Genomic DNA, 19744 nt, shown 5'->3' on the forward strand with positions numbered 1-19744 from the left:
GGTCTTATGGGTGGTGGCTGTGAGAATGCAGGGCAAGGCCTGGCGAAGTCACGTTGAGTCGAGTTAGGAGCTGTGAGGCAGGTGTGTGAGAAGTGCAGCGTGTTTTCCACCCTAAAACCCATTGGCTGTCTGCACAGAGAAAAGCTACGTTCTGTGACTTGTATAATTTATGCAAACTAAGTTTGCGCATGAGAGATATACATCTATTTATTTCCTACGTTGCATCATTCAAAAAGAAAAAAATAATAATTCTAAACATGGGCTATAGAAAGCCTACTCAGCCACCTATATTGCTGATTTTCAGCCGGGCAGTGTTCCTGCATGTGTTGAAGCATATCTTTGTAACGATGAGGTCTAGGAACGTGCTTTAAAAAGCCCAACAGTTTCTTAGGAACTGAAGTCTGTGCTTATATGCCACAGGCTTTCTGCATTCGTGTGGGATTTCAGTGCATGCTACACAGCTGCCTCATTCCACATGTGTATTGTTAAAACACTGGGAAAGGTGGGCAGAAACTATGATTTTGAGCCTGACCCCTGAGAAAGCCCTTTCTCCACTTTCCTACCCCCAAAATCCATCTTGAGGAAGAAAGGGGTCCTACTCCTAGGGAAGTCAACATCTTACAGCATTGGGTACCCTGGCATTTTATATTATTTATTTGCATGTGTTGGAAAGCTATTAACCTACTCCTGTGGGCAACAAATGATCATTTTAGTCATCAAAGGACCTACGATGCAAATCAGAGAATATAATAAATACAGTATCAAGTCAGGTAGAAATTCGGGCTGATCTGCCTGAGACTGCCTGTTTAATATTTGATGGTACCTGCGCGCTCTCTCTCTCCCCCGCCCCCGGCCACCGCGGGTGTGTTCCACCCAGGACTACCTTAGGCCAGGGGTGGCTAACTGGCAGCCATGATACCTGTCCTCTGGTAGGGCTGCCATCAATGTTGTTTTCATGTTGCAAAAAACAGAGACTCTGGAATGCTGCATTCTCTTCTGGATAGTGTCGTACATCTTTCTGTGCCCGAGGACGTGTGCTCCATAATTGCAAAGCCCTTATGAAGCAGACTGCTCTCTCCTCCTCACCTCACCCATTCCCTAAAGCAGGGGTGGCTAACCAGCTGTCCTCCAGATTTCGTTGTAGTACAGCTCCCAGCACCGTCCCTCCCTGTTGGTCGGCTGAGAAAGATCTGAAATATTTCCTTGAATCGTGAATTTGTTTTATTCTGAATTGATGTTTTCATGTGTTGTTTGTTTATTAAATTTATATGCCGCCCTTCCTCAAAAGATGTCAGGGCAGTTCACGGAATACAAGATAAAACACAAGTAGATAATTAAACCAAAACACCAAAACCATAATCCCACCCCCTTCCCAAAGTCACATTTAAAAGGCTGTAGAATCTGAATCACCCCAAGCCCCTGGTTGAAGAGGGATGTTTTTGCCGGGGGCCTAAAAATAAATAAACAAGGTGCTAGGCGAACCTCCCTGGGGAGGGCATTCCTCAGACAGGGAGCCACTGCAAAAAAGGCCCATTCTCGTTTTGCCGCTCTCCAGTCCTCACGAGGAGGCACACGAAGAAGGGCCTCGGGTGAGCAGCACAGGGTCTGGGATGGTTTATATGTAAAGCACTTTGAGATTTGTTCTTTAAAATATAAATTAATATAGAAACCACCATCATCATAATAGTAATAAAAATAAAATAATTTATTATTATTATTTCCGGGATGGGAATGGTGCCTAGACAGTCCATTGTGGCAACCGCAACCCATGTTTAAGGTGCCATTAGGTGATTAGCTTATATATCTGAGTTTCTGTCACTGAGCTTGCCGAGCCTGGGCCTGATGGATTCGCAGTGAGCTGGGTTGTGTGTTCTGTGTGTGGAAAAGCACTTAAGCTGTTGGCATCTGGCTGAGTCATATCTCTGTTGTGCGTGTCCCTCAGTTTACACAAGATTTGAGGAATTTGAAGAATCCGGTTGAGCCTGAGTCCGGTATTGATGCTCCTTGATGCTTCGGGCAACAGAGTTAGACTGGGGTGACATTGTGATAAGCCAGTTGTTGACCTCACAACTACGTATTGGCTAAATATATTCTTTAGCTGTGATTCCTGCATTGCAGGGAGTTGGACTGGATGGCCCTTGGGGTCCCTTCCAACGCTACAATTCTGTACGTTTATAGTTACAGTGCTGTTCTCCCTGGGCATTTCTATTTCCATATTTCGTTCCTATCCTGCCTGCTCTCCATGGAGCCCAGGGTGCCATTTTCTTTCTCACCCCCCCCCAAAAGACCCCATTGTTGCAATATCCCTGTGATGGAAGAGGGAAATAACTGAGGGAGCCAGTGTGGTGTAATTGTTAGTGTCGGACTAGGAGCAGGAACACCAGGGATTGAATCCCCAGCTCACTCATTCTCGGATCTAATCTACCTCACAGGGTTGTTGTGGAGACGGATGAGGAGGGGGAGAAGCAGGTAAACCACCAAAGATGCATGGAGAAAAAGTTGAGATATACACGGAATAAGTAAGCTAGCCGACAGATTTGTGGCGCATTAGGCCATCAATGGCTACTAGCTGTGATGGCTGTATGCTATCTCTGGGATCCTCAGCAGCGTGCCCCTGAGTTTCAGTTTCTGAAAATGGCCAGCAGGGAAGAGGTGCTGCTGAGCTTAGATCCTGCTTGTGGACTTCTCATAGAGCAGAACAGGGTGCTGGGCTAGACCCCCCCCCCCCCCGTGGCCTGATCCAGTTGCAGCGTTCTCCACCTGGCAAGGTTTATGGCTGGGCAGGGTTTTCCTTGAGCAGCTAGGAAAATTGTTTCATAGCAGAGCTCCTCACGTCTTCCTTTTCTTTCTTCCAGGAACACCCGGGACAGCAACACTTAAAAAAACGCTTGAGGTAAGTTGCGATTTGGGGGTGGGGTGGGGGAGGACAACGCAAGAAGCAAAACAACTGCATTCAAAGGATTGCAGGTGTGGGTTCTGAAAGCTCCGCGTTCTTGGAATCAGTTTGCTAACCATCAGTTTTCTATATGGGTGCCGTGTGCAGGAGAGGAATGTTCGGCGCACAGAATATCTTGCCCCAAATAAGCAGGCATTTTAGGCCAAGGATTCCGAATATTGACTTGATTTGATGTATTCGTGTATCACTATATAAATACAGAGTGGGAGCCCAGTCTTTGCCCTTAGGGATATATTTGCGTGCATTTTCCTGGGGAAAGACACAGTTGTCCGAGTTCCAGGTGGGTAGCTGTCTTGGTCCGCCGTAGTCGAAACAAAATAAAAAAATTCCTTCCAGTAGCACCTTAGAGACCAACTAAGTTTTTTATTGGTATGAGCTTTCGTGTGCATGCAACCCATCCGTGCCCTCTTCCTGACAGGTTGGGGCTCCCTCCTGCTTTATAACAGCTCTCCAGAGCAGAAAAACATCAGTTGCTGAGTGCACACCTTTCACATCAGACTTGTCTCCTCTCCCCTCTGTGTCTCCTTGCTCTTGCAGCTAAACACACCCCTGCCTATGACCTCCACTCTTTCAGCTCCACCCCCCACAGCTGTCCGAAGGCCCCCTGCTCCCTCAGTTTATTCATCATGCTGCCCCATTACCCCTAGAAATGCCTCCCAGAACACTTGGGTGCTGCTGTGTATTCCCCCCCCTTAAACCTCACATTTTCTTGAAATTCTTGCACAGTCCCTAGTCTCCATGTCCTCTTGCAACTCAAGTACTAAATAGGTATAATTGTGTTTTTGCTATCTCACTCCATTTATCCCTCCCCCGTGTGGAATTTTTAGATTCTACCTGCTCCTGTTCTGAAAAAAAAGCACATTCCTCTCTTGTTTACCCCACCTTAATTTTCCTCTCTTTTCTCTTCTGTATCTGTTGTTGTTGCTGTTGTTATTACAGTTTATATTCTGCACTCCCTCCCGAAGTAGAGAGTGGTGAACACATTATTATACATTTTAAAATATCATAAAAGTTAAAAAAAGTTATAAAAACAGTGATCTCAGGGTTGTCGGCAACAATATCTCTTCAAGCATCAAATGTTAAAAACATTAACATGAATGATTTTCAATTCCTCCTAAAAGTCGGTAATGAGGGAGACAGGGACACTTCATCAGGGCGGGCATTCGAAAGCGGGGAACAACCGCTGAGAAGCCCAGTCATGGGTCAGTGCTAGCCAGGCAGTCCCCAGTGGCTGTACCACCATTAATAAATTGGAAGGGGAATAAGAGGAAAAAGGACTCCTGCCAATAAAGGATCTGTAGGGTACAATCAGTGTCTGGATTGTAAGCCAGCTGGGGCAGGGATCTGTCCTCTCTTTCTGTTCTAAAGCCCCATCGCTTTATAAAGTGTATGGATGCCTCTAGAACAGATGCTAGAACTGCCCCCTCCCCAAATCATAGAATTGTAGAGTTGGAAGGGACCACAAGGATCATCTAGTCCAACCCTTCAGTGCAGGACTCTCTTGCCCAATGTGGGACTCGTACCCACAGCCCTGAGATTAAGAGTCTCATGCTCCTCCAACTGAGCTATCCCACATGTGCCAAGTCCCTTCTCTCTTTTCCTCTGCTTATGCCATGGGTCGGCAACTAGCAAACCTATGGGCCAAATCAAGCCCCCTGAAGTTTTATCATCCGTTGTCAGCCAGGGATGGTGAGTCTTGAAACATAGAGGATGATACTTAAAATCTCACTGAAGCCTGTATTTCACCTCCCCCCTTCTCTTTTCTTCTTTGCTTCCGATTCCAGTTGCCAGGTGCCTCTGGGCACTCCTCACAGACAATCAAGAAAGGCCACAGGGGTGTGGACTCCACCGGCGAAACCACGTACAAGAAGGCAAGTGCTCTTTTCCACCTCTCTGTGTCTCCGTCTCCCTCTCTCTTCCCTGGAGTGTGTTTGTGTGTGCATGTCCCTCCCTCCCCCTCCGCCCCTCCTCCCTCAGCAGATTCCGCCCAGCAGCCTCCAGCACCTGAGTCACCCGGCTGAGCATAAAAGGCTGGAGCAATCCAGGTAAACGTCAAAACTTTGCAAGCAGCGCTTGATGGTCACATGTCGGGAGATCCCAGGGGCTCAAAGGCCGAACCGTCCCACTGCGGCGTCACTGTCCCAGCACAGAGATTTCGCTTAAGCCTTTGGAAAGAAGGTCCCCGACTTTCCCTCCCACCCCCCTGCCCCCATTTCAGGAGTTTCTCAATTCCCCCTTGCTGTCGGGAGACAGCACTGGCCAGCCAACCAGGGATTTCTTTCTCCTTTTTGAACCAAACTATGGTGGACGCGTATCTCTCTTGCCGGCATGCGGGCTGAACGTGGGACTCTTCGGGACCCAACGTAGTTTGACGTTGAACAGCTATGCTCCAGCTCGCTCTGACCCAGAGCCAATTCCCTGCACCTGGATGAAATGGAGGTTGACACGATCAGTCCGTTCCGACGCCTGTCTTTTTCTGTAAGTTGCGGCCTTCTGGGTGGGGATTGCCGATCTCTTCTGGAATTCAAAACATGTGCAAAAGACTGTGGCGACAGGGAAGGGAGGAACTCACGAATTGTAGTAGAGAGGAGATACTCCTGGCATTTGGGAAGAGTCATCGCTAGTGCTCCCAACATGGATGAGCTGGAGAGGCCGTTCTTAATTCCCTCATAATTTCAGAGTACTTCCTCCTGACATTTACTCGGAGGCTCTTGACTTCTGGCACTGAAGATCAGGCTGCAAATATTTATGTTCCTTTTTTCATTTGTGTGCTCTGGAATCTCACCAGGGCAGCTGTGCTCGAGAGAGAGATCCACTTCCTGTTTCCTTTTGATCTGTTGTTTTGCGCGTTTACCGGCACCCTCCTTCCCCCAAGGCGGTGGGGGTTGGCTTCTTCTTGTGTGGCGTTTGCTCTTTTAGCTCTCCAGTGGCACGCAAATATTGCAACCCCACACGCCTGTTTGTAAATCAAGGTAGGCACTGAAACTTGTAACCAAGAGCGGACGGCCTTTGGTGTGGATTTCCCCCCCTTCCGTCCTGCCACATATGACCCATCTCCCTAGCTCAGCCTCTTAGTATCAGTCTGTTTATTGGACAGGCATGGGCAATCAGAGTTCTGTGACACAGGCTGTGCCTGTTGCTCAGTTCTGCTTTGCAAAGTGCTTGATAGTACAGGGCAGTTTTATGCTCAGAGTCTTCCAGCACCTCACAAGTCACTGCTAGTTCTGTTTCTTAGCCCAAAGGTACCTAGCGTGGTGCTGTCTGGATGCTGTGGTTTCAGACCGCAACTGCCATCATCCCTGACCATTGATCACGCTGGCTGGGGCTCAGGGTAGCTGGGAGTCCCAACCACATTTGGAGGGCCCCATGCTGGCTACCCACATCCAAGCCTTTACATATATTGGCTCAGGGATCCTTGATGACAACCCTCTAGAGTGGGTCCAGTTTGCTTTCCCTGTGTTTCAGATTTAGAGAGGCTGAAGTGGAGAGAGTAGGGTTTTAGCTGAGGGTGTCCATGGCTGTGGAAAGGGCTGTAGCTCAGTGGGTGGAGCATCTGCTTTGCATGCAGAAGGTCCTAGCTTAGCATCTCCAGGCAGGGCTGGGAAAGACACCCTGCCTGAAACCAGAGTTGCTGCTAGTCAGTGCTGACATTACTGAGCAAGATGGACAAGGGACTTGATATAAGGCAAATTCCTACTACAGTGGTACCTCGGGTTAAGTACTTAATTCGTTCCGGAGGTCCGTTCTTAACCTGGAACTGTTCTTAACCTGAAGCACCACTTTAGCTAATGGGGCCTCCTGCTGTCGCTGCACCGCTGGAGCACGATTTCTGTTCTCACCCTGAAGCAAAGTTCTTAACCTGAGGTACTATTTCTGGGTTAGTGGAGTCTGTAACCTGAAGCGTGTGTAACTTGAGGTACCACTGTAGATGGTGCTGTGTAAATAATAGTGAGGAGAGTAGCAAGAATAAAACTTGCTTGGTTGACTAAAGGCCACTTCCATTCAGCATTCTATCTCCAAAAGCGGTACCTATTTATCTACTTGCACTTTGACGTGCTTTCGAACTGCTAGGCTGGCAGGAGCAGGGACCAAGCAACGGGAGCTCACCCCATCATGGGGATTCGAACCGCCGACCTTCTGATCGGCAAGACCTAGACTCTGTGGTTTAACCCACAGCACCACCCGCGTCCCTAAGTATGTACAGTGGTACCTCGGGTTAAGTACTTAATTCGTTCCGGAGGTCCGTTCTTAACCTGAAACTGTTCTTAACCTGAAGCACCACTTTAGCTAATGGGGCCTCCTGCTGCTGCCGCACCACTGGAGCACGATTTCTGTTCTCATCCTGAAGCAAAGTTCTTAACCTGAGGTACTATTTCTGGGTTAGCGGAGTCTGTAACCTGAAACGTATGTAACCCGAGGTACCACTGTAAAACTATTGTAGTCCTTTGTTCAGAACCATGAGGACTAGGATCTTCTTTTTAGGTGGAGGATCTGCAGAAGGTCCCAGGTTCAGTCCCCGGTGGCATTTGCAGGCAGGGCTGGGGAAGACTCCATTTCCTGCAACCCTGGAGAGCTGCTTCCTATCAGCGGAGACAGTACTGAGCTAAATGGACCAAGGGCCCTACTCAGTATAAGGCAGCTTCTTATGGTCCTATTTAACCTCTTTATTTTTATGTATATCTCACCATCTACGTGCATGGAACTTTTCCACACTGTACAGATAAACAGTCCATAATCCAGTGGTATGCCATTATTCCAGCTGCATGTGCTTGCATTTGGCTAAAGTGGATTGTGGGGGTTAAGAGGTTGCGGCAGAGGCTTTGCAGAAATGGTGGGCTTTGAGGAGGGGACTGAAGGTAGCGTCGCACAGGTACTTCTAAAGGCAGTTTCATACACTTTTGAACTAGCTGGGAGAGGACTTCTGACTCTGCACAGTTAGGCACAATCTCAGCTTGACACCCTTCCTCTGATCCATAAGAAACGCAAGCAGCTCCCTCTCTGGCGTTAGAGTTAGAAACTGGGTGGTGGTGGCTGTTTTAAAAAGCCTTCAGATTCTCGAGACTTGGGTTTCTGCAGCACACAGTGCTAGATTCTATTCTGGTGTGGTTCAGTAGCAAAGGCTACTGAGCTTCTTGTTATCTTTTCTCCTCTCCCACCGTGCCCGCCTCCCCCCCAAAAAATCCTCCAGCAAGGAACAGGACTGGTAAGCAGTCCTAACCTTACAATTATCCCTGTGTTGATGAGTCTCCAAGGTGGAGCTGCCTCCACCTTGGATCTTTATCTCAGCAGATTAAAGAGTGAAGCTGAAGCTTTTTTGTCTGACATTGGAGACGAACGATGGCTGTCGAAGGCAGGTCACAGGGTTTCCTTTCATCCTGGGGTTGGGACAGGCGGAAAAACCCCAGCACCAATTTGGCTGCGATCTTCGAAATCTGATCTTGGCTCTTAGGGAGTTTGCATTGGGATGGGAAGGCGGAAAGGAACAAGGAGCAGGGGATTTCCCCGCAAGCAGCTTGTACTGTTGCTAGGAGCCCTGCAAGGAAACTCACACTCTCAAGAACCGTTTGGCACCAGCCTTGCCAATGGGCCCACTTTCCTGGTCTCCTGTGGCGAGCAGGAATCTCCCCTAAGCACCCAGCCTGGAAAACCTCCCCCTCGTTTTCATTTTCTTTTAAGGTGACAAATGTCTAACCTGGGTAAAGTAGGAGTTTGAAAAGGTTTCCAGCCAAGGCAAGAAGTTTTGCCTCCTTCCAACCCCACCTAAACCAGCACCACTTTTTCCTTGAGTGTTGTCTTGTAGCGCTGCCTGATGATATCATGGACCAGTACTTCGTTTGGGGGGCAAATTGAGCTGCCCTGATGGGCCCCACTCTCTGCGTAGCTGCTCTGTCTGGGGAAGTGAAACCCCCACCAGAGCAGGATGAACCGATTTTCCCAGACCCAGGAACCACCCACAGTTCCTCTGTCTTGTCAAGATTCAGTTTTGGTTTTTCAGCCTTCCTTCAGCTGCTGCAGAGTCCAAAAATGCATGTCTGCAGGCACAATCAGATATTATGTTCTGCCTCCACTGTCAGGTTGCAGGAGGCCTCTAAATGGCAGCTGCTGGGAATTGCAAGTGGGGGGAATGCAAGTTCTTTTGCTGCTTTGGGGGCATCTGCTTGGCTCCTGTGAGATCAGGAGGCTGAACTAGACAAGCCTTCACCCTGATCCAGTAGGGCTCTTCTGAGCCCTACGCAAGGCATAGCGAAACAGGGGAATTCACTCCCACGTGTATGGCTGCCAAGTTGGATGGCTTCAGAAGGTGTTTAGAAGGTTCTGAGTGGCTACTAGCTGGCATGGCTATGTTCTGCTTCTGCTCAGAGGCAGCAATGTGCCTCTGAATGCCTGTTGCTGGGAACCACAAGAGGAGAGAGTTGCTGTTGCACTCGGGAACAGCTTACTGACTTTCCATCGGGGCATCTGGTTGGCCACTTCAAGAACCGGCTGCTGCACCGGGTGGGCTCCCTTTGGCCCGATTCAACTGCAGGGCCCTTCTTGGGTTCTTACGCATTCGTGAAGGATAGCAAACTCTTGCCATCACCCCCAATAGCTAAGTGAAACCTCCGTGTACAAAGGAAGTCTACCAAGGCTGGATTCTAAGGGCAAAAGGGAGGTGATTTGTCTCCTTTGTGGCTGGCTTGTGTGTTTCCCAGAGGCGCACAGCCTGGCTGGTGTTAGAAATTGCTGAACGAGACGGAACTTGAATCCAGTGAGGCCGTTGTCGGGGTGCGTCCTTCCATCACATTCTCAGACAGGCCCGATAGAAAACAATGAATAATATTGGGCACCGCGCAGTAGGCTTGCCTGGGCGCACCCATTCCCCCAGACAACCATGTGTTTTGAATAGAGCTGGTGCTTCGTTTTTCTCCTCGGTCCTGCAACATACACAGATTTATCTTGTTTCTCCCTTTTGTGAATTCCTCTGTTTCACAGCATTCAAAACTGGCTGTTGATTTGTGGTGTTCCACCATTTGCCTCTCCTGTCCCCATCAACATTCTGCATGCCTCTAACTTAAGTCAGGCATGGGGAGGAACCTTTGGCCCCCGGATGTTGCTGAACTACAACTCCCATCATGATCCCCCACCACTGACCCTACTCGCTGGGACTGATGGGAGCTGCAATTAAGCAACACACTGACTTAAGGGTTGTTCTTGGTTACAGTCCATAGTCAGTGAGGGGCGAGTTTAGCCATAAGCCTTGATTCAGACAAACTTCACCCCAAGGAAGATAATCTGAAGTCTGCTTAGTATCTCCCATGTTCCGTCTTAAATCTCTCATCAACGACAGGCTTTGGGACTGTTCAGCATTTTCTTTCTATCCCGTCTCCCGCCTTTTGCTTAACGTTATGCCTGAAGAAGAATTTTGACAGCTCGAAAGCTTGCTCACAATTGTTAGTCTGTCCAAATAAAGAGGTGTCACCTTATTGTTCCTTTGGCAGCTGCCTATATCTTTCCTAGCAAATTGGTAGCCCTGGCCAAGAGCTGTCGATTACCTTCTCAAGGGCCTTTTCTTCCACTCCCTGCCCCCTTTTCATCTTGCCTCCTTGTTGATATGTTTTTATGTGTGTAAGCCTAAAGCCAGGACACCACCAACCTCTCCTTCTCTTGTTAAATATTTGCAAGCCACAGTTGGAGGCGATAATTGTCCAAAAAGCCAGATAAAAGTATAGTACGTAATCGCTTCTTGCAGACGGAGACGCCTGGAGCCATTTGGAAGATAAGCGGTGATCTGATCTGGGCCTGGCAGTAGCAGATATATATTTACCTGGATTTTGTCTTCAATGCAGCAGCTTTTATGTTTTTTGTGGGGGGCCGGGCCGGGGACGGTTTGCGTCATGAGGTTCCAGCAGAGTTCCCAAGGCAGATTTATTTTATTTTATATCTGAAGGATGTGTGTATTGCTTTTTCTTTTAAGGAAAGCCAAAACGCAGCCATAAAATCTCAATTAAAATACCAGAATGAGCACCTTGAACTTGGCTTAGTAGCTAACTGGCAGCCAGCGCAGTTCTTTTCAGCACCAATGTTCTGCATGCATTCTAAGAAGCTCCGCTGAGCAAAAGCCCGTTGCCATGTTCTGCACCGGCTGGGCTTCTTTCATTATTTTGCAGACTAAACTGCCTATTTAAAAATGCAACAGAAAGTCTTGTGGAACCTTTCTTGAAAGGCTGATGGATTTATCGCAGCAGAAGCTTCTGCAGGCTGTAGTTGAACTATGAAATTCACTCCCACAGGAGGAAGTGATCGCTTACAGCAGATGCTTTAAAAGAGGATTAGACAAATTCATGGAGGAGGAGAGGGCTATTGAGGGCTGCTAGCTGGGATGGCTATGCTCTTGAAAGACCTACATTGGCTCCCAGTACGTTTCCGAGCACAATTCAAAGTGTTGGTGCTGACCTTGAAAGCCCTAAACGGCCTCGGTCCAGTATATCTGAAGGAGCGTCTCCACCCCCGTCGTTCAGCCCGGACACTGAGTTCCATTGCCGAGGGCCTTCTGGCGGTTCCCTCCCTGCGAGAAGCCAAGTTACAGGGAACCAGGCAGAGGGCCTTCTCGGTGGTGGCACCCACCGTATGGAATGCCCTCCCACCAGATGTCAAAGAGAAAAACAACTACCAGACTTTTGGAAGACATCTGAAGGCAGCCCTGTTTAGGGAAGCTTTTAATGTTTGACAGACTATAGTATTATAATATTTTGTTGGAAGCTGCCCGGAGTGGCTGGGGAAACCCAGCCAGATGGGCGGGGTATAAATAAATTATTATTATTATTATTATTATTATTATTATTCACAGTTGGAGGCAGCAATGCTTCTGAATACCAGTTGCTGGAAAACACAGCAGGGGAGAGGGCTCTTGTGCTCAAATGCTCCTCATGGGTTTCCCACAGGTCTGGTTGACCACTGAGAGAACAGGATGCTGGACTAGATGAGCCATTGGCCTGATCCAGCAGGCTTTTATGTTTGTACCTTATCAGACATAGGTGTTTTCTTCAGTCGGTAGGTAGCTTAAACATCAGTGTAGATGGGGAAGGAGAGATGGCAAATTGGTGGGTCACTTGGCCCTGAAGTGTAAGCAGCACAGCTTGTGATAATTCACTAAATGCACCTTCACAATACTTGGTAAGGGTAGGGTAGCTCCAATGCAGCCTTTCCCAAGCTGGAGCCCTCCAGATGTTTTGGACTGTAGCTGGCACAGCCACATCTTGTGGTCAACTCTAGTTCTTCAGTGTTGTGTGAAGTTCTCATAGGAATAAGACTGCTGAATCAGGCCAGCGGCCCATCTAGTCCAGCATCCTGTTCTCACGGTGGCCAATCAGATTCCTTTAGGAAACCTTCAAGCAAGACCTGAGCCCAAGAGCAACTCTCTCTCCTGCAGTTTCCAGCAGTGGATATTCAGAAGCATTAGTGCCTCTGACCATGGAGGCCAAGCAGAGCTATCCTGGCTAGTAGCCATGGGTAGTCATGTCCTCCCTAAATTTGTCCATTCTTCTTTTAAAACCATCCCAAGTTGGTGGCCATCCCTGCTTCCTGTGGGAGCGACTTCCACAGTTGAACTATCGTTTTTTAAAATCGTTTTTATTTGATTTTACAAGTACTGTACTTAACCCGAGGTACCACTGTACCAAATACATTTCCTTATAAAGAGATTTCTCTGAATCTCAAGACTTCCTCCCCACCCCCTCCATGGGTCCTGTTGTCAACATTTTCAACTGCATGTTATTTCATAATCTATATTTTATATCTACCCATATTGTCCATAGTGTTTGTCACATTACAAGTGAGATTAAAATCCAACTGATGTTTTCATCTGCGTGCAGTGCTCTCCTAAATAAATTATAAACTTTCCCCATTCTTGAAGTTTTTGTCCTCTTGGTCCCTGAGCTTTTCCAGTCAGTTTTGCCATTTCTGCGTAGTCTTAACAGCTTGGCTTGCCATTTCTCTCTGGTAGGGACTCTTTCTTCTTTCCATCTCTGGGCTAGTGGCATCTCTACTGCTGTTGTCACATACATAAAGAGTCTTTTCTGTTCCTTTTGGATATCGGTACCTATAATTCCTAATAAAAAGGCTTCTAGGTTTTTTACAAAAGTTATTTTAAACATTTATTTTCAGTTCATTATATATCATTTCCCAGAAATCCTTTATTGCCTTACGTGACCACTACATATGATAAAAGGTACCTTCTTTTTAACTATCAACAGCCCTATTGTCCACAATTATCCCTTTCCCATTCTCCTACAGAGGAGTTTTCAACCTTAAAAAAATAAAATGCTTTAATCAGCAGGGTTAGGGTAAAATTTGGAGTTTCCAAAAGCATGGTGGAATGCTGACGTTCTTCGCTTGCGTCCAAAAGAACGTGCTTGGGGGTGTCCTGCGGAAGCCTACATAGGAGACACTAATGCCAGTTCTCTGTTTCCCCCTCCAGACAACTTCGTCGGCCCTCAAAGGTGCCATCCAGCTTGGGATCACCCACACGGTGGGGAGCCTGAGCACCAAGCCAGAGCGAGATGTCCTCATGCAAGACTTCTACGTAGTGGAGAGCATCTTCTTCCCGGGGTAAGTGTTTTTACATTTTCCAGTTGTCCCCATCTTGAGTGCAGGCAGCAGGCGGGGCATGGCAGAAGGGAGTCCAGCGACACTTTTTTAAAATGGCAAAACCAATAGAAATAAAACAGGCACCAAGCTGTGAGCCCTGGAAGAGTCTGTACTTCACACGCAGAAACTCTCAGCTTCAACCTCTGGCGTTTCCATCTCAGGGAGCAGGTTCCAGGACACATGTTGCTCTGCTCGAGACCCAGGAAACAGAGGATGCTACCTAATACTGAGTCAGACCACTGGTTGGACTAGCTTAGTATTGTCCACACTGACTGGTAGCAGCTCTCCTGAGTAGCTGGCAGGTGACATCCCCAGCCGTACCTGGAGATGCCGGGGACTGAACTTGGGGAGCCACCAGTGATCTTACCACTGACTTTCCTCTAAAAATAAAGTAATTCTAGTCCTCATGGTTTGGGATAAAGGAATGTTTTAAACAGGAAGCTGGTTGAGTCAGGCCATTGATCCATCTAACTCAGTGTAGTCTACACCGACTGGCAGCAACACTCCAGGGTTTCCCAAAGGGATTCTCCCCCCACCCCCCACCCCAGCAGATGCCATGGGATTGAGGCAGGTACGCTACCACTCAGCCACAGCCCTTTCCATAAAATATGCCGCTTACCTGAAAGTTGCTAGTCAGGGTAGGCAGTATTGGACACAGTGGGCCAATGGTCTGTCCCAGTATAAGACCCCAGCTGACTAGGCAGCTCAGAATTAGAGGCTGTGGACAAAACATTAAGGCACAGGGGCCTTGAGCCTCCAAGGGAACTTGCAGCCATCCAGATGTTTTGGGCTTCCACCTCTCATTAGTTTATTTACAGCATTTGAATCTCACCCCATTTCACAGCATTTTCTGGGCTGCTTGCAATAAATGCCTTTTAACAAATCCATTGCAACACAATATAAGAAACAAACCATTTTTAAAAGGGGGGATTCAAAAATACAACAGAATAGAGCTACTTGCACTTTAACAGAGTTAAAGAAAAGGGGTCCCAGGCCCAGTGTGACCTATAGTCAAAGATGATGGGCATTGGAGTCCAGGAGTGTCTGGGGGGGGGATGCAAGTTTCCCACCCCACTGGAAGAAGAAGAGCCCCATTTTGGGGGGGTCGCCACTGTTTATACTTTGTGGCACATAGACACAGAGGCTAAGGGACACCGTTTCTCCAGAGCTCAGCAGTCTTCAGCAGAACTCTTGCAAGGAACCCTGATGGCTTCCCTGGAAAGCTTACTAGCGGTTCCACATAAATGACAGACTGGTGTCCCTGCGGCACATTCTTGGGGGCATCTTTAGCTCACACAGGGGTGAAGGCATGGCTCAGGGGGCCAGTGTGGGCCAACGATGCTTCTTAGGGCCTTCCCAGAACCCTCTGCGCTGTGTACCAGTTTCATAGCAGAGCCACACATACAGACTCACTGATACGGAAAGTGACCGTGCAGGTAGAAGGTTTGAGAACCAGCCGCTTTTAGCAGATGGTGGCGACTCAGAAAGAGTGCGGTGCTCATTTGCCTCTGTCCTCTCAATCTCCAGCGAAGGCAGCAACCTCACCCCGGCCCATCACTACAACGATTTCCGCTTCAAAACCTACGCTCCTGTCGCCTTCCGCTATTTCCGTGAACTGTTTGGGATCCGGCCGGATGACTACCTGGTGAGTGGAGGCAGGTGCCTGACAGTTTTTTTAAGAAGACTTCCCCATCTTCTCTCCAGACAGAGATGAGTTGCGACGGGGTGGAGTGGGTAGATTTCAGTCTGACTGCTGTACTTAAAATGGGAAGAACAGAGGTTCCTCTGGTGGAGTGATCCAGATCAGTCTCTGTACACTCTGAGTGGCATTGAGCAGGAACAAGCAACTCCCTGAGCGTTGGGAGCTGGCTTGGAGAAAGAGCGCCACTGGGATGTCTTCCGGTTGCTTTTCGTTATTATGGGGCTGTAACTCAGCCTTGCGTGTAAAAACTCTCAGGTTTTAACCCCTGCCATCTCCAGGTGGAGCTGGGGATGCCCCTTGTCCGAAACTCTGGCATTGTGTCCAGAGAGGCAGGGCTAGAAGCCTGTGAGAATGTCCTCCTCCATTTCTTCTGTTGCCTTCTCTCCCCGCAGTGCTCCCTTTGCAGTGAGCCCCTCATCGAGCTCTCCAACTCCGGAGCCAGCGGCTCCATCTTCTACGTCTCCAGCGACGACGAGTTCATCATCAAAACAGTTCAGCACAAAGAGGCAGAGTTCTTGCAGAAGCTGCTGCCGGGTTACTACATGGTGAGTCAGCTGGGAGGGAGAGCCGGGCGACTTGGGATGCGACAGAACAATCCAATGTTGTCTCCCTGGTTTTTTGTTTTTAAAGCCGCATACGATGAATGAGAGGTTTTATTAAATATAATGATGCTTAAACTACTCTTCATTCTGGGAGGGGTGACTTTTTGGACCTACCCAGCTCTGAACTTGTTATTATCTTTATTTCCCTTTGACTTTGCAATGAGAACTTTGGTTTTTCCCCCCTCCCTGACCCCGCTATTACAGAACTTAAACCAGAACCCCCGGACCCTCCTCCCCAAGTTCTACGGCCTCTACTGTGTGCAGGCTGGCGGCAAGAACATCCGGATTGTGGTGATGAACAACCTGCTGCCCCGCTCGGTGCGCATGCACCAGAAGTACGACCTGAAAGGCTCCACCTACAAGCGCCGGGCTTCCCAGAAGGAGCGGGAAAAGGTCTTCCCCACCTACAAGGACCTGGATTTCATGCAGGACATTGCCGACGGCCTCTTCCTGGACGCTGACATGTACAGCGCCTTGTGCAAGACCCTGCAGAGAGACTGCTTGGTACGTGGGAGGAGGAAAGCTGTTTCCACCCAAGGCTCAGGGGTCACCAGGCAGCTTCTGCTCACACACTGAGTTGCGGCAGCTGGGGCCTCTGAGCAGGTGTGGAGCTTGCAAATGTAAAGAGAGTACTGTGGAACCTCAGTTTTCGAGTGTCTCGGGAGCTGAACGATTCAGAACCCGAACGCCGAAAACCCGGAAGTAATTGCTTCTGTTTTTGAACATGCCTTGGAAGTCGAATGGCTTCCGCTGCATGTTTTTCCATTTTTTCAATGGATTTTGCTGGCCGCCCAATGATCCTCAGTTTTCAAATGTTTCAGAAGTTGAACGGTCTTCCAAAATGGATTATGTTCGAAAACTGTACTTAAAAAATGGCTAGGAACGAACAACATAGCACAGACTCCCCTTTGCTAGCTCAGGGGAAGGAAATTTGATGCTTGCTAAGTCAAGCTGGATTCTAGCTCCCGTGGGGTGGGCCACGAGTTCCGCATACCTCAATCCAGTTAGATCCTGGTTTTTAGAACATACCGGCGGCATTGTTACCTGTGTGCTTTTGATACTTCAGGTTTTGCAGAGCTTCAAAATCATGGACTACAGCTTGCTCGTGGCAGTCCACAACCTCGACCTGGCTCAGCGGGAGCGCGCCGTGGCGGATGGGGCGGCCGTGGCGGACACTCGGCGGCCAGCCCCCCAGAAGGCCCTGTACTCCACAGCGATGGAGGCCATCCAAGGGGAAGCCCGGCGAGGCGGCACCATTGAAACAGATGACCAGTAAGTCTCTGGCTGCTTTGGAACGGGGGTGCCCAGCCAACCAGGCAAGAAGCAAGATCTGAGTCCCTGGTTTTGTTGCCTGCACTGAATTATGCAGATGAAGGACATCTGCGTATTTATCTTTGTGCAACATTTCATGCTGATGGGAAAAGTGGGCTGTAGCTGTCCTAGAGAGCAGGTTGGAGCTCTAAATTTCATGGGGGCTTGTGGGGGTTGGCAGCACCTCAACAACTATCCTTTGAAATGGGGGCCCCAGAGAGTTCACCTGCCAGAGTCTTCACTTTTCCTCCTGCATCTGTTATCTCCAAGGAAGTTATCTCCAGATCAGTTACGTTTCAGAAGCAGGTCTCTGAAGCTAAATTGCTCTGAATTCATGAGAGGTGCATGCAATCCTCATAAGATTTAGATGCTTGGACTGATAATTCTAACCTATAGGAGCCATGGCTGGGGGGGGGGCAGGCAGATGCTCGGGGGAGAGGTGCTAACCTCTGTGTTGTCTTGTGAAGTCCAGGCCCTGGATCCCGTGAGCTGCTCCTTCCCCTCGGAGCCTCCTTAGATCAGCCGTTAAACCAGCCCAACTCAGTGCATTTCCAGCTGCTTTGGGGGTTTCTGGGAGTCGTTCATCTCAAATGACTGGAGGGAGCAGCAGGTTTGGGGAAGACCGTGTGACAGCTGAGCAGCGGTTACCTCGGCCTCAACCCTCACAAAGCCTTTTGTTCAAGAGCTTTCCAAATGCCTCTCCCCCAAACTGTTGATCTGGCTGTTCTCATTCTGCGAGCTAGTCCTTTCCCCGCTTTGTGTGTGGGCATTTGGCCAAGGGGCAAGCCAGGCCTAACTGTTGCCAATGGGCTCTGCGTGGGGCTGAACCACGGGGGGGGGGGAGCAGTGGGTGGAAATGCCTTTTGGCTGGGCTGGGGCACCTTCTGAGACTGGACTCTTTTTTCTTTTTCTCTTGCCCAGAATGGGAGGGATCCCGGCCCGGAACGCCAAGGGAGAGAGGCTGCTTCTCTACGTGGGGATCATCGACGTGCTGCAATCTTACAGGTGAGGAGTCTCCAACTTTGTATCGTGATGGCTTTGCTCGGCTTCCACAGTTGCAGGCTTCTGAATACCAGTTGCTGGAAACCCCAGGAAGTGATTGTTGTGCTGGAATAATCCTTGTGGGTTTCCCACAGGCATTTGGTCAGCCAGTGTGAGAACAGGATGCTGGACTAGATGGGCCATTGGCCTGATCCAGCAGGTCTCTTCTTATGTTCCTACTGCTTCGTCCAGCCATTGCCAACCTGGGGCCCTCCAGAGGTTGCTGGACTACATCTCCCATCATCCCTGACCAGCACAGATGGCAAAAGCTAGAGGCCAGATGCAGCCCTCTGGGCTTCTCTGCCCAGCCCTTAGGACTCGCCCACCAAAGGAACTCTTCCCCTTGAGAACTGTGATTGTGCCTCTCGCTTGGCTGGATGGGGAGAGGTGCCTTTGTGATGCTGGTGCCTTTCCAGCATCTGCATAGCTGGAATGTACAAAGACCGGCCCATTGCCCCTCCTGCTCTGACTTCTGGCCCCATCCACCACTGGCGTGTGTGCCCTCACCCCCCAAAGTCTTGCCACACAGAAGAAAACAGCCCTTGGGTTGACAAATAGTTCCCCACCTCTGATGTGGCTAACCTCTGGCTCTCCAGGTGTGGCTAGACTCCCAATTCCCATCTAGAAGTTAGAGGACCCCTCTGAAAGGGACAGGACTTGGCCTTCCCTAAGGGCTGAGCTTTTCTGCTTTGGGATTTTATCTCAAGTCCAAGGAAAACTGCTGCCTTGCATTCCCCTAGATACAAAACTTACTGTGGCTGTGAGGAGATGCAGAGGCAATCAGTTCAGCAGGCCATAGCATAACAGTTAAAGCCGTCAGAGGGGAACCCAAAGAGGTGCAGGGCTGCCTTCGCCGCCTAGGAAATGGCGACGGGCAAGCGATGAATCTCCTGCTCGCTGGACGTAATTAAGACTGACGAAGCAGGCTGAGCGGGCAAGCCCTCGCAAATTAGGCTGTAGATCGGGTTGAGTTGCTGTGCTGAGGGAAGTGTACAGGAAGTGATGACATGGGCTGGGAGTCAGGCGAGAGGAAAGGGAGCAGGCGGTGGCTTGCTCTGGCCAGGAATTTTCTCAGCGTATTGCACGGTTAGCAAAGTGTTTCTGTGGCGTCAAGGCAACAAACCACTCGGTGGTGAGTTGCAGCCAGTTAAACTTCAGAGTTGAGGGATGTGTGCATGTGTTTGCAGGAAGAAAACCACAAAAGTAGAAATCTGCCTGCTTTGTGTTTGAGAATCGAGGCTAACCAGACATGTTTAGAATCAGCCATTTTATTTATTAAGAATTGGGGGAATAGCAAAACCAGGGGATCCAGGAGCAGACAAGGTAATCCTCCTGGTGAGGCCTAGAGCGTCCCTCTGGAAGGAAGCTGAATTTGGGAGGCTTGGATTACAGGCAAGATGGATGGACAAAACATGGGGTTAGGAAGAGTGGCAGGTTGCTTTGTCTCCTCTTCTCCCCTCCCTCCAAAAAATGCACTGATTTTAAAATCTGCGAGGCTAACTTGTC

General features: G+C 49.2%; 1 protein-coding gene across 11 annotated transcripts in view; it reads left to right on the top strand.

The window, feature by feature from the left end:
• PIP5K1A (phosphatidylinositol-4-phosphate 5-kinase type 1 alpha) overlaps window positions 1–19744 on the top strand; it is a 44804-nt gene that overhangs the window by 13133 nt on the left and 11927 nt on the right. For 10 of the 11 annotated variants that reach the window (XR_013980188.1, XR_013980189.1, XM_080984633.1 and 7 more), the window contains 8 exons: window positions 2856–2893; window positions 4741–4827; window positions 13413–13543; window positions 15110–15227; window positions 15677–15829; window positions 16091–16390; window positions 16953–17158; window positions 18119–18202. Coding sequence is in view for 9 of the 11 variants with exons in the window: in XM_080984633.1 (XP_080840759.1) it covers window positions 2856–2893; window positions 4741–4827; window positions 13413–13543; window positions 15110–15227; window positions 15677–15829; window positions 16091–16390; window positions 16953–17158; window positions 18119–18202 (1117 nt within the window). In the remaining 2 variants the exon portion in view is untranslated. Of the gene's footprint in view, window positions 1–2855; window positions 2894–4740; window positions 4828–4938; window positions 5435–13412; window positions 13544–15109; window positions 15228–15676; window positions 15830–16090; window positions 16391–16952; window positions 17159–18118; window positions 18203–19744 lie in introns of those variants that run through there. The other variant, XM_080984627.1, reaches the window with a different exon arrangement.

The sequence above is a fragment of the Podarcis pityusensis genome (assembly GCF_964106645.2).
Source record: "Podarcis pityusensis genome assembly, chromosome: 16".
Classification (NCBI taxonomy): domain Eukaryota; kingdom Metazoa; phylum Chordata; class Lepidosauria; order Squamata; family Lacertidae; genus Podarcis; species Podarcis pityusensis.